The sequence below is a fragment of the Uranotaenia lowii genome, chromosome 1 (assembly GCF_029784155.1).
Source record: "Uranotaenia lowii strain MFRU-FL chromosome 1, ASM2978415v1, whole genome shotgun sequence".
Lineage (NCBI taxonomy): Eukaryota > Metazoa > Arthropoda > Insecta > Diptera > Culicidae > Uranotaenia > Uranotaenia lowii.
In genome coordinates, this window is record NC_073691.1 from 171,906,807 (window position 1) to 171,919,491 (window position 12,685).

The following is a 12,685-nucleotide window of genomic DNA, read 5'->3' on the forward strand; positions in this document are numbered from 1 at the left end:
CTGCGTTTTTCGGTCACAAGATTAAGGCGAATTAAAATTTCTCGACTGTTGCGGCGGTTCTGGCACGGGTTTCCTGTAGCTGTCGGTGAGCCTCTTTTTGCATCTTTTCCAGCTTCTCCAAGCTGAATGATTTCAGCGGTAGAAGCTGAGGTTTACAGAGCTCAAAATCCCGCTTCTTCTCGAAGAATAACTTTCCACTAGTCGGCAGAATTAGCGTAATCGGCTGCTGCTGGGATTGGCCAGATGTGCCGGAAGAACGATCTTGCTTCGGATGGTGCACTTTGGTCGTGTCGATGATTGCCTCAATCTCTGAAGACACCATTGACATTGCGATACATCGCTTTCTGGACTAATAATCAAAGCTGGAACGAATTTCGTAAGATCGAGAACCACTTTTATTATGCGTTATTGATTTTTTTCTGTGGAAAATGGAAGTCCTGTGCTCAAAATAAAATCTAGACCTTGCTTACCCTTGATTGTCTCCCAATCAACAAATACTGAAATTTGTCTCGAACTCACAGTCCTGTGAATGTCCTAAACGATATAATATGGTCGCAGAAATTTTATAAATTACAAAGCAAATTTGGAATTTTGTTCAGCAAATACATGCAGATGGAAAAATATGAGATGATACAAGACTTCTGTTATTTGAGGTTTTCTTTTGAGCACTATAGGTTCTCATGAGTTACTAAAAGTCTCTAAAAGTGACGTTGTCGGCTGGGTTGCCACGTGCACTGATTTTTCTGTAAAACCTTGTAAAACAGACTTTTAACGCGTTTAACCCTTTGTCGCAGTTATTGCTCTGACACATATTTTGCCCTGATTTTTGCTCCACGCCGAGCTGGATCGGTTTTGACTATAGATTCGATCGCTTCAACTTGTTTCATTGAACAACGACCTGACTAGTTTCGACCAAAATATATATTGGCTCATTGAACAATTACCAGTTGACAGAAACCAAACCAGTAGAAACAAATTTCTATTAAAACGATTGAACGAAACCTTATGTTAAAACCTTAGGTTAAAACTAGGCATGCTCTGAGAGCAACCTGTATCCGTTGCTTATAGGATTACTGTATTCGTGGTCCAAATAGTTGAGTCTGTGTTTTATTGACAAAACAAGGAACCTGGCAACCCAGCGCTTGAGTCATGTTGGGCCAAGATAGGCAGATGATGAAAGGTATAACATTGGACTCAACATCAATTGACTGAGCCGTGTAAACGCAGGGTCGAAAATAGTAATGACATTTCGAACGATTGCCGAGGAGTTGGATGATTTTTTCATATAATTCAGTTTAAGCCTATTTATTGTGACCAAATTACTGTACTGTAATGAATTTTACTATACTTTTTTCGGACCAAATGAGATGATGTAGTTTTCAAAATATTAACATTTTGTATTTTTACATTTTTTTAACTTTGTTTTCCACCTTCCTTTGTTTTGTAGGGCTCTGTCTTGTGTTGTCGGTACTCTTCATCGTTATCGTGAAATTCTTTATAACAACCTCTGCAGAATAGATCTCCTTCACAATCCATACATCGAATCACAGCATCTTCATTGCAAATCGTGCACCACGGAAGCTCATCTTGTGCCTCACTGGGATCTAAAGGAGTCGGAATGTCCATATTGTTCAATTCGCTATCGTTTCCTTCATGACTGTTTTTGGCTTCTATTTCTGCCTCCTCTAGATATCTTTTAACAACTTTCTGAGCAGCCTCTTCTTCATCTTCTTCTTCTAAATCTATTTGTGATTCTTTTTTGATAGATTGTTCTTGGCTTTCGGGTTGAATGTCCTTCAAGGCCGCCAGTCGTTTTTCAATGTCCTCAATGGCTACCAAACGATAGTTAGCAATCGAATCGTGTATTTCCTGTTCTTTAGCATACTGGTTCATAATATCTTGTATTTGTTCTTCCTCGCTCCTGTTATCCTTTTGAAGCAGAAACATTTTATTTGCTTCAGAATAGTCTTTATATTCCATTCCTTTTAATGTGGCAAGGCGTTTTTCAATGTCGGTTAAACTTCCTGGTAGTTCAGCTTTTACTGAGGTAGAAGGTTCTGAATCGTTGATATTTTCTTGCTGTTTGAGGGCTTGCAATCGTGCTCGAATTGCTTCATCCTCGTCATTCACAGGTTTTTGTTCAACGATGGGTTTGATAAAAACCTCATTACTTACTAGAAAGCTTGTTTGATCCAGGATAGGAGTACTTCTGAAAAAAGCATACAATTTAAAAAAAAATGAAAATCCATTCTTTCGCATTTATCAATTCAATATACTGTATTACGTTTTAGTTTCCGTAGGCTTAATCTTGGATAACTCGAAGCATCTCAAACAAATGTCTCGGGATTTTCCATCAATTTTGATTCGATATTTGAGGCATTTAGAGCAAAATGAATATTTACATGAAGGACAACCATTCTGAAACGAAACATGTTGATCAATTATTACTTACATAACTTCATGAACTACTTAAGTGTTTAAAAATGTTTAATTTTGTTTTTAATTCATTATTCATCGCAACCTTACTAAGCTCGACTCAATTAGCCTAAAGTCGCATCACTTGAAGTATTATCTATTATCAATATTTATTTAATACCCTTTAATACGTTGAACGCCACGGAACACCTTAAGACCATATAAGGATGCTCAAAGGGCCCTACGGTGGACTCAGTGTGTTAACTAAAGGTGGATCTTGCAACTATTGCATGTATCTCAACACATTGCGGACCAACTATAGATATATACGAGATATTTCGTTTTATTGCTGTCCGGTGGTTTCTGAGGGAGAATGTCAAATTTTGATGTTTTAGGGGTTAGATTTCTTTGCAGTCCTTAATGTGTTAAATATCAGCTAGTACAGAAAATGCTCGAATGTTGCCTGCTGAAGCACCAACCTATTATTCCTTAATCAATTAACCTGGATGCTTAGAAAATTTCTATGAAACAATTCACGCGATACAAATTACTCATCCGACACAATTGAAAATGTTGATAGATTTCTGTTTGCAATACAAAAAGTTAAGTTATATCACATAGCCTCCGATGCTCGGCAGATATTTACCTCTTTAAGAAAAAGTCCAAAACGCTTCGTGCAACCGTTGCACGACATGTTAGTTATAAATTTTTTTAAATCGTAAAAATGCTTTTGAATATACTTCGCAAATTCGACTGCTTTCATAAATTTTGTGAAATTTTTATAAGATTCATCATTGTTTACTTTTTTGCGGAAACTGTCAAAAACTGACACGCTCCTTTTTTGGTACTCAAAATTAAGTTTGACATCCAAGATGTTGGACATCCGAAATCATTCCAAATCACCCAATGATGATCGGGCCGAGCGAAGCGTGTTTTAAATGAATTTTGACAACTCCTGCGCAAAGGCGAAAAAGCCAAAAAAGGGAACTTCCCGATGGACGGCGACGAAGCGCCGCTTTCGTGTCGACGACAGCCATTTCAAAACAAAAACATCCGTGTGCGGTTTCGTTAGCGGGTGAAAATTGCAATTTTAACAGTCTTTAAACGCTCGATTCCGGTTCCAACCTAGTGGAATGCGTGCCAAAAGACGGTCCCGAGGTCGACCGGATCACGGTGGCTCGGGGGGACGCGGCGGTGCCAACGGGGGTCGTTTTCGCGGAAGCGGCCCTCCTGGTGGGTTAGGTCGTGGAGGAGGGGGAGGAGGAGGAGCAGGTGGAAATCGCTTCACCAGAGGCCAGCGACGCTCCGGGGGTTACGAAAGAAACTATCGGAATAGTTCTTTGGGACCAGGACCCCCGCCAGCGAGACAACATAGTCGTCCGGCAAGGTAAGTTCCGATGATTTCAAAGCCTCATTTGATTGCATATTTGAGTTATCTTCATTGGAACCTTTATCATGAGGTATGCGGAAGGTTCAGTGGATAACATCAGATTTGGTTATAAACAAAAACCGATGTTTGTAAAAAGCATTACAAACATCGGTCTTTGAATGTTGTTTAGTTTTAATCTTGTCTTAACAGAACAAATTATTTTGTGCCTTCTGCGAAGAATGAGAATTCTCAGTAGTTTTATGTAGCATTCTCTATTAGTCTAGCAGATCTAAACATAGCATAAGGCTTTTTCTTATTGAGAATTTAATTTAACTTAAGAAAAGAATTAAACCTTAAATCCGCTATTTGTTAATAGATGGCGTCATTAAACATATATTAATCAATGTCATGGTTGGTTGATGGAGGGTTTATGACTTGATATAATTTTCCCATAAAGTCTTAAAACTATGCATAGCGCGGTTTTCATTATTCCTTAACTATTATTGTCCTACGCATCTCTTTGCAACTATGCCCAATCCATCTCCACTTAAGCGGGCCTTACATTAAACGCCTTTTTTACAAACGCGATGACGAGGAAATTCAGTCGCTGTTAATACGATTTGAATCGTGTATGGCACTGCTTGAATGAGCAGCAGCAGCACATAACGGCTCGCTTCCACTTCCGAATGTCGGCTTCCAGTTGCCAGGCCACCCAACGCGGATGAGATTCCGCAACTAGCGATTCACAAATCTGGAAGAGTATTCTGTGTTTATTTCCATCAACTTGGTCTTTTCGACATTGACTTTGAGACCTTTGCAATCCTCGGTTCGGTCTAGAGTCGGTCGATCCAGTTAATATATCATCCATTACGATGAGAAAAAGTAGAGTTGATAATATACATCTTGTCTCATTCCTGCAGTTACTGGCATTGGATCAGACAGGACAAATGCCTCGTACTGTGCTTCGTTGAGTTGAACTGTCGGGTTTCTTTGGGACTTCTCTTCGTTTAAGTTTTTTTCTTTCTTTATTATAGTGACTTTCAGCCTCGGATTGGTTCGTCTCTTTCTCTTCGTTTAAGTGCAGCTCAGCTGTTAACATGGCTTAGTCGATCTAATGCTTTTTCAAACCAACACCAGCAACAGAGTGTCCTGGAGTTTGTTTAAATTGTTTTAAATATTTTCTTTTATTTCCATAGATACCCATCTCCGCAACATCGATTTCAACAGCACCATCACCACCATCATCATGACCAAGATGCAAAACACCAGCAATCATCGCAGCCTCATTCGTCGTATCGTAAGACTGACGAAGTCCATAGCCACGAAAGACAAACTATCCGGCCCCTGCGCAAATCGCCTCCCCGGGTAGACGAGAGAGATAGGTACCAACGGCAACAGGATTACGATCGGAAGCGGTCTCCTCCGATGGAACTAGTGCCTGCCAGTCCATCACTGGACGAGGAAATGGTACAGGTTACTCGGAAATCGCGGGAGCGAACCACCCGAGCCCGTAGTCCGGCGGTCGAAAAAAGGCGAAACCGCAAGCGAGCCGGTCATAGTCTGAGCTCGGTTCTGAGCGATATCAGTTCCGGCAGTAGCTTCTTTGCCGAGGTTGTAGACAGTGACGCTTATGCTAGCCCCGATTATGATGAACTTACTAGCGAGGAAGAGGAAGAAATCGAAGAGGAAGAGGAAATCGAAGAGGATGAAGAAGAAGTAGAAGAGGAAGAGGAGGAAGAGGAAATTGTTGAAGAAATTATCAAACGGAAGAAGCGGAAGAAAGACAAAAAGAAGAAAGATAAAGAACGGAAGCAACGAAAGAAGGAGAAGAAACGCAAGAAGGAAATCCTGGAAGAGCGAATCTGTCCACCGGAGCACGACGTGGCGCAGTCCAAGGAGATTTTTTCCTCTGGGAAAAATATATTGGTCAGTGTTAGTTTTGCAGAAGGCGAACAGGACGAGGCAGCCGCACTAAAGAACTACAGAAGATCTAAGAAGAAAAAGTCGAGCAGAAAAAAACGTAAATCGAGTCACAGGGAGGAGAGAAGGGCCCTGGACGAATCTGCGGAGGTAAGTAGAGGGTTTTCAAAGAACAAAAAAATCTTAAGTTGAGATATCGTTTGTCAGTTTGAAAATAAATTTCGATCCAGAACTTTCCACAAAAAACAAGACTTTTTTTAAGATGAATCTATTGTATACATTTAGATAGTCGATCGGTATGAGTTTTGAAATTTAATCGTTGATCAAGAATTAATTCCAGTTATTTTAAATGGTTCACAGGGTTCAATAACTTATCAAAAAGAACTGTACTTTACAGCAACATTTGATAAAACTTCACTCAAAAACTAGCAAGGATCTTTTAGTAATTGTCCAACTATATGAATATTTATGTGGTAACATGCATCAATTTGTTTATCGGACAAATGAACGATATCAAAATACTGTTAACATTCGATTTAAAATGTTTAATGAGATTTTTTTTTTTCTGCAGCTCCCCTCCACTAGCCAGAAGAAAAAGCGAAAGTTAGATGACAGCATTAAACCGGTGGCGATCATTGATCTCGAAAGATCCCCCGGTAAACAGGTCATCTCGAGTCCTAAGGAAGTTATTGTTCTCAGTGATGAGGAAGGGGCAGCGAAAAAGAAATCCAAATTTGCTACCGAGCAGGTCGGTCCAAACACGCCTCCAGAGCCCGCACCTCAATCTCCAGTATCCTACGATCCTTTCGATCCGACCAAATCCTCGACGGGATCGCCCACGTCCGGGCGAAACATGGGCAGCATATCAACGGTCAGTTACTCCGATCGGGCCCATCATCACCATCAACATCAGCACCATTCGCGGCACATAAAAGATCTATACGGAACTCCGGCTGATCTCGTTAGCCCTACCGGAGACAATTTCGAAGACAGTGCATTAGATGTTCACCCTTCTACCCCGATAGATCAGTTATCTCCCCGGGGAGCAGCTCATCACAAATCTCCTCTCAAGCACCATCGACCATCGCCACAGAAAAAATCTGGTGGCCCATCGGCCACTGCAACTTCTGGAGCATTACCTGCTGGAGCTATCACGGCAATGTCCTTCGAAGAGGAAAATGACGACGGCGATATATCCCCGTATTCGCCGCGATCAAGCGATTGCGACGACCACATGTTCGACCCGCCGCCCGATGGTGGAGGTCCTAGCAACGGGCAACCACAACCCAAGACCATTGCCCTCACGGTGCACAACTTAAAGAAGGTGTTCGGCAATGACAAGCGAACGCTCTATGGGGACCTAAGGAGACCTAACGAGGCCGTTGCAGTTGTCGACGAAATGTACAAACGTAAGCGGTTTTTATGATTGAAGCCAAACATTACTCCCCCTATAACCTTGTTAATATTTCAGCGCATAAAGTTACTATGGAAATGCTGGACGACATTCCAAATTCGGCTGTTGATTTGCAAATTAAGGAGAAGGTAAATGTTGACTTTGCTAAAGTATGCTAACATTACTGATATTTGGTTTGGTTGCAGCTTATTCAAAAATTACAACGACAGGATCGTATTATCGATGAGGTAAAACACTTCCTGAAACCACACTTCAACAAGAAGCGCATCAACAAAGACGAGTACAAGGACATTATGAAGAAGTCGGTCCCGAAGGTGAGTATTGTTTACACATTTATTGAATTCCATCAGGCATCTTGAACAAATGTTTTAATATATTATCATTTTCATCTTTAAGATCTGCCACAGTCGTTCCGGCGAAATCAACCCGCTCAAGATCCAGAATCTGATCACGGCCTACGTGAAGAAGGCTATCGCTAAGCGGCGAATAAGCGGCAGTGGTGGAAACGCAATCGTTTCTTCCACAACGGCGGTCACGTGATTGCTTCAGGGTGGGGAGCCCGTCCCTTAAGGTTTTCCTGTTCTCCTTACCCCACTCGAGTGACTGCGTGCGGCGTGGAATTGTACAGTTGGTCGTTACTGTTGTTATATTTTATTTTAAGCTTTATTTAAATGCACGGTTTCCGCACTTGCAGTGGTTCCCGAAAGATAAAGAAGTACTACTTTTCAAACAGTGAAAATTTCTTTTTTTCGAATAAAAAGATTCGAACATGGTAAAAGTACAGATATTTTGAAACAATGAAGTATTTTTTTGGTTTCACCCGTTTAACATTCATCTGAACACGCTCAAGATGATCGTAAGACAGGAAGATTGTAAAAAGTTTATAAAGGCAAAATTATATCTCAATGAGGATTAGAAAAAAAAAAAATGGCCAAATGGCTACAATGTGCAACACAAGAAGATCGTCAGGAATTACAAGACAAACGTCGTAAATTTATATCTTAAAAATTAAGTCGAATCTAAGAACAAAAAAAGGATTGTATTTATGAACTTTATTTTTTACGATAGAATTGCTTTCGGGTCTTAATTGTTCAAACAGCAATCAAAGTATAAAGGACTTATTAGTTTTTCAATATCACGCATGTTGTTGTTGCGTGAATACTTTTAAGAGGTTGTCACATTCGTTTAGTACCGAATAGGATCGCTAAACTATGATCCCAACTAGAGAAGAACATACATAGTTGATTGTAAATTAACTGCTAACATTAAGAATAGCCCTCCTACACATAACTTCGATGTGAATCTTCAAAATAGATGACGTTGTTCAAGTGCAAAATTTTAACCAGTCAAATCAATAAAAACCGCACATGAAGTGCATTGGTAGTGTATAGAAAAATAAAAACCTTGCGTGTTGTTATTTGGACCCATATGGAACGCTTGAGATGATTTTCATATCTACTTTCCCAAGAATAGTATCAAACACATTATTGGTTCGAAAATAATTCCAAAAGAATCATCACAAATTCAAAAAGTCATGTAACTTTTAGATAAAATGCACGACTTTTTTCAGGAAACAACTGGAGCCTGCAGGGCATTTAATATGTTCTAATCCTCCCACGGTTGTGATACCTCACCAGGTAACCTTAGATGCTTCCATCATTTCATAATACGTAACATTTATTACAAAAAAAGTACCTAAAACATTTACTTACCGAATTACGCTGCGCCCGGGTTCTGAGAGTGTTTCTACTTCTTCCGGTATGACTCGTAAATGTGTTCGTATCCCAGTTTGATCAAATACTGGAATGCCTTGCTCTCGACCAGTTCACCAAGCTCTGGTGCAGTGAGGAAATTCTCTACCGCTGGCAGGAAATTTTCCAACTCCCCATCCAGTATGTAGCACAGGTCGATCAGCCGGAAAAACATCATGTTTTGCATCGTGTCCAACGGCGCGTTGCGGTTGTACGTTTCCCAGTTGTCTCTGAGTATAGCTGCGCACCAGATTTTGTGCCGCACCTCCATCGGTTCCTCGACGAAATCTAGCAGTTCTAGCGCCTTACGGAACTCTGTCTCGGAAGATTTGGTGTATTCATCAGCAATGTATAACTGAGAGAGAGAAAAAGAAATGTAAATAAACTTTATCAAGGAATGTTTTTCGAATAAACTTACATCAACAATTTCCTCCGGTGATAGTACTTTGGCGTTCTTGGTGTCGTAGCCGTAGATGTTGAGAATTTCCTCCGGTATCTGTTCTTGCAAATCCAACAGCTTTGCTTCGGAATTTATTTCACTAATTTGGGTGCTAAAGTCACCTTCGGCAGCTAGGGCGCAAAGTTTGGAAAGTGAAAGCATAACCCGTTTTCGGTTCACCAATTCCTTTTCGTTTTGCGCCAACGAACAGAGAACTTCTGCAGCCTGTCCCAGTTCTCCATTGAATACTAACTGTATCCAGGCTAGCGAAGGGTGATCCGTTAAAAACCTGGCCAGCTCTGCCTTGTTCCCTTTGAATCTCTGGAAAATGTCACCTTGCTTATTTTGGCGCATGTGCCAGCTTATGGCAAATTGTGAAAAGTCGTGCTCTTTAAAACGTTCAATGTAATCGTCCAAACGTGACTGGTTGTTGGTTTTGTCACAAATCACAACCAAAATCTGAAAGTCGAGATACTTTTCAGCCAGCTTTGCTGCGAGTTCGTATTGTTCAGCGTCAACTACGGAAAAAAATAGCAAGTTTAAAAAGTGTACCTAAGCATTTTCAAATGATGAATGTAAAATTTACCCAGTGGAAAAATAAGATCGCTCCTCTGAGATTCGTATTGCTGCATCAAAACTGTTCGTTTTCCATCATCTTGAACGCTTTCCAAATACCGCTTCCGTCCATCCAGTACAAAATCAACCAGTTCGGTCATGTGCTTGTAATGTTTGATTTTGAACTCTGGCTCGCCGGTACCCTTGATGCCGTACTTCAATGTGTTAGCGATCATGTGCAATAGAATATCTTTCATTCCGTAACGACCCGATGAAGCTGTCCATGGAAAATTCTCGAACCGATTGGTTAGATCACTGTTTACAGCAAACAATTCTGATTTAGACTCGCGGAATTTCATGACCTCCTGCAGAACAGCTATTGTTATAGAATTGATCTCAACTAAAGCCGTCTGAATCTGTGTCGTTGTGAATTCCTGTTTAACATAGTTTTCAACAAGTTCCGATAATACCTTGAAAATTTCATGAACTTGATTGACCTGTACGTAGAACAGATCCTGATTGGTAAGATTAGGCGATGGCGGCGAGCGATTACCTTCTGATAAAACTAAATCGATTGATTCGTCGATGATACGAGCATGGCTGTTGTGTAAGCATTTGAGCGCAATGGCAGCAACAATTTTTTCACCTATATCTGACAAAAGTTGTACCGTTGGACGGATCGCATCGCTTACAGTACTGGCTCCTAATTGATCCCAGATGCCGGATACTTTCAAAAATTCAACAAATTGTGTCAAGGCAATATTTTTTTCGCGAAGTTGCTGCACAATTTGCATCGATGTAGATGAACCGAGAGCAAATTTTTGGGTTGCTTCCCAACGGGGATCAGCTGCCGGTATATCCTCTGCTAAATCTTGTGCAATTCTTAACACAACTTCATCTAACTCACTATCTATGGACTTTGGCTCCAAGTTAACCACAATTTGGTTGATGATTTCGTTCGAGGCCGACGAATTCCGTTTGATGTGGTAGATGAAGGCGGCTTTCAACTGGCTGACGTTGTCTTTATCGGTGTTACTAATCTCCTCTGGGTCCAGGTCGTACAAAACCAAATTACCTGCATTTGTTGTTGCTGGGACAAAAATAGACTGTGAGATAAAAGCTGAATCATTGACCGAAATATTTGGATTGAACACATCCGATGATACCGAAGAGTTGAACACTTCGCTGTTCGGTTCAAAATCTGAAGCGGTGAGTACGACTAAACCATGAATCAAGGAAAAGAATATTGCAGTGTTTTGGAAACAATTGGATGCTAGAATCCGATCGTCTTGAATATTGAACTCTATTTTCTCCAGTTCCTCGGATGGGCTGCTACTTTCGCTACTACCAGTTACTCCGGTAGCCCGGTCTAGCGATACAGGATAGATAACTTTGTCGTTGTAAACGTAAGCCGTTGCTCGATTGGCCACAAACTTGAATCCAAGGTATTCCTCTTCACGCTCACGGCTGTAAAACCCTTTATACTTCATGAATGCGCTTTCCTTCAGTACCATTCCGTCGCCTTCGTAGACGAAGGTTAGAAGGGCGTAGTGCACTTGTGGCGTTCGCTGTTGATTACAGGCGGCTGCCAGAATTACCACTCCCCGATCCGTTGCTTGCATATCCAGAGTCCACAGTTCAATGTCGGAACTATTGCTGTCACGACTGCCAGCAGCCCACAATTTGTGCACGAAAAATTCACGAATCTTCCGCATAATTTCGGCATCTTCGCATAGGAATCGTTCGTTTTGGTTGCTCCCTGAGCTCAGAGCCCATCGTTGGATCCATTTGTCAGCTAGCACCGTTAGATGCCACTCGTGGTGCGATACTTTTTCGCAACAGACTTTCACCAGTTTCTAGCAAAAAAAGGCGATAAGTATTTTCGTTTAACCACAACTAAGTTTTTGTTGTTCAAAATAAAGCTTCCTGAATGAATCTAGATTTAACTTACATTTTCCCGTTCCTGACTGCTGTGCATCCCAATGATAATCGAGGCGAACTTTTTGCCAATCCCTCCGAAGAATCCGGAGGGCGGTTTAATATGCCGCGACACTATAACCTGCCGGCCGGAATGGAGCTGAATTTGTAACTGTACCAAACTGCAGGTCGTCGTCACCAGCAGGTAGTTTCCGCTGTTCAGCGAAACTAATTCCTCGAACTCCTGTCCCTCCAGTATGTTACATTCGTCGATCGAGGAACCATCGTGCGCAATCGATGGCCAGTAGCGGACATCACCGGCCGGCGAAACCGCCAAACAGGAAGCCATCTGGTGCCCTTCGGTGATGAACACCGAAATAAGCGTTGCTTTGTGCCCGATGTCACAGTGAGGGAGCGTCAGCTGTCTACACTGGCTGGCCATTGCTCGACGAGGAGTAGGAAATCCATCTCCATTCGATAATACCGCTGCTTTCGAAAGGCTTTCTCTGTACTGCCAAATAAGCAGTCGCCGACCATGAACCATCCAAGCCCATCCGTTCTGGCCGTAATTGATTGAAACCGGAGCATTTCGCTCGGCAAACGTTAGGATTTCGCTGACTTGAATGGGCAGCGGTAGACCATAACATTCTAGAATATTGTATTCCGACTTGGCCACCACTTGTAAAGTTGAAATGTTTGATCGAGTTGATAAACTGTACCGACTATAATAAAACCAAATTAAGCTTCGAGCGTAATAAAAATAACTAAAAAGACTTACCCGGACCCTTTCCGGCCCAGTGGTCCGCTGGGAAGGACGGCCGAATGTTTTCGTGTGCCGCCAGTTGAAAACAGAGAACCACCAAGCGATTGACGCGAACGGGAAAGGTTACTGTTTTTCGTTGGCC

General features: G+C 41.6%; 4 protein-coding genes across 5 annotated transcripts; 1 reads left to right on the plus strand and 3 right to left on the minus strand.

Moving 5' to 3' along the window:
* Nucleotides 1–31: 31 nt before the first annotated feature.
* Nucleotides 32–663, minus strand: LOC129751878 (BBSome-interacting protein 1). 2 transcript variants are annotated; one of them, XM_055747750.1, is made up of 2 exons: nucleotides 471–663; nucleotides 32–362 (listed from the first exon to the last, which is right to left on the minus strand). In XM_055747750.1, the coding sequence occupies exon 2, from the start codon at nucleotides 326–328 to the stop codon at nucleotides 32–34; it is 297 nt and encodes a 98-aa protein (XP_055603725.1). In that variant the 5' UTR covers nucleotides 329–362; nucleotides 471–663. The 2 variants fall into 2 exon arrangements, with proteins under 2 accessions (XP_055603725.1, XP_055603646.1); XM_055747671.1 differs by having other exon boundaries at nucleotides 32–392.
* A 713-nt stretch (nucleotides 664–1,376) lies between these two features.
* Nucleotides 1,377–8,854, minus strand: LOC129738148 (abscission/NoCut checkpoint regulator; the record flags this gene model as incomplete). The annotated part of the gene is made up of 3 exons (XM_055729332.1): nucleotides 1,377–2,209; nucleotides 2,285–2,418; nucleotides 8,831–8,854. Coding segments are annotated over 3 exons (954 nt in total), but the record flags the coding sequence as incomplete, so codon positions are not given.
* LOC129752091 (splicing factor, arginine/serine-rich 19-like) lies at nucleotides 3,419–8,520 on the plus strand. The gene is made up of 6 exons (XM_055747912.1): nucleotides 3,419–3,802; nucleotides 4,981–5,854; nucleotides 6,276–7,113; nucleotides 7,176–7,246; nucleotides 7,304–7,432; nucleotides 7,515–8,520. Exons 1-6 carry the CDS (start codon nucleotides 3,549–3,551, stop codon nucleotides 7,656–7,658), a joined length of 2,310 nt encoding a protein of 769 aa, XP_055603887.1. The 5' UTR covers nucleotides 3,419–3,548; the 3' UTR covers nucleotides 7,659–8,520.
* LOC129752013 (nuclear pore complex protein Nup133) lies at nucleotides 8,778–12,679 on the minus strand. Its single transcript, XM_055747829.1, has 5 exons — nucleotides 12,559–12,679; nucleotides 11,815–12,502; nucleotides 9,895–11,719; nucleotides 9,288–9,826; nucleotides 8,778–9,224 (listed from the first exon to the last, which is right to left on the minus strand). Exons 2-5 carry the CDS (start codon nucleotides 12,322–12,324, stop codon nucleotides 8,865–8,867), a joined length of 3,234 nt encoding a protein of 1,077 aa, XP_055603804.1. The 5' UTR covers nucleotides 12,325–12,502; nucleotides 12,559–12,679; the 3' UTR covers nucleotides 8,778–8,864.
* Nucleotides 12,680–12,685: the final 6 nt, after the last annotated feature.

What these genes read in the sequence shown, in the direction of transcription:
- LOC129752091 (XM_055747912.1), top strand. Translation starts at nt 3,549, where the DNA reads ATGCGTGCCAAAAGACGGTCCCGAGGTCGACCGGATCACGGTGGCTCG. An exon ending in TGTCGACGAAATGTACAAAC is followed by an intron (nt 7,114 to 7,175) that starts GTAAGCGGTTTT and finishes TTAATATTTCAG; the next exon opens with CGCATAAAGTTACTATGGAA. An exon ending in ATTTGCAAATTAAGGAGAAG is followed by an intron (nt 7,247 to 7,303) that starts GTAAATGTTGAC and finishes GTTTGGTTGCAG; the next exon opens with CTTATTCAAAAATTACAACG.
- LOC129751878 (XM_055747750.1), bottom strand. Translation starts at nt 328, where the DNA reads ATGTCAATGGTGTCTTCAGAGATTGAGGCAATCATCGACACGACCAAA.
- LOC129752013 (XM_055747829.1), bottom strand. Translation starts at nt 12,324, where the DNA reads ATGGTTCATGGTCGGCGACTGCTTATTTGGCAGTACAGAGAAAGCCTT. An exon ending in GCAGTCAGGAACGGGAAAAT is followed by an intron (nt 11,720 to 11,814) that starts GTAAGTTAAATC and finishes TTTTTTTGCTAG; the next exon opens with AAACTGGTGAAAGTCTGTTG. An exon ending in CGATCTTATTTTTCCACTGG is followed by an intron (nt 9,827 to 9,894) that starts GTAAATTTTACA and finishes TTTTTTCCGTAG; the next exon opens with TTGACGCTGAACAATACGAA.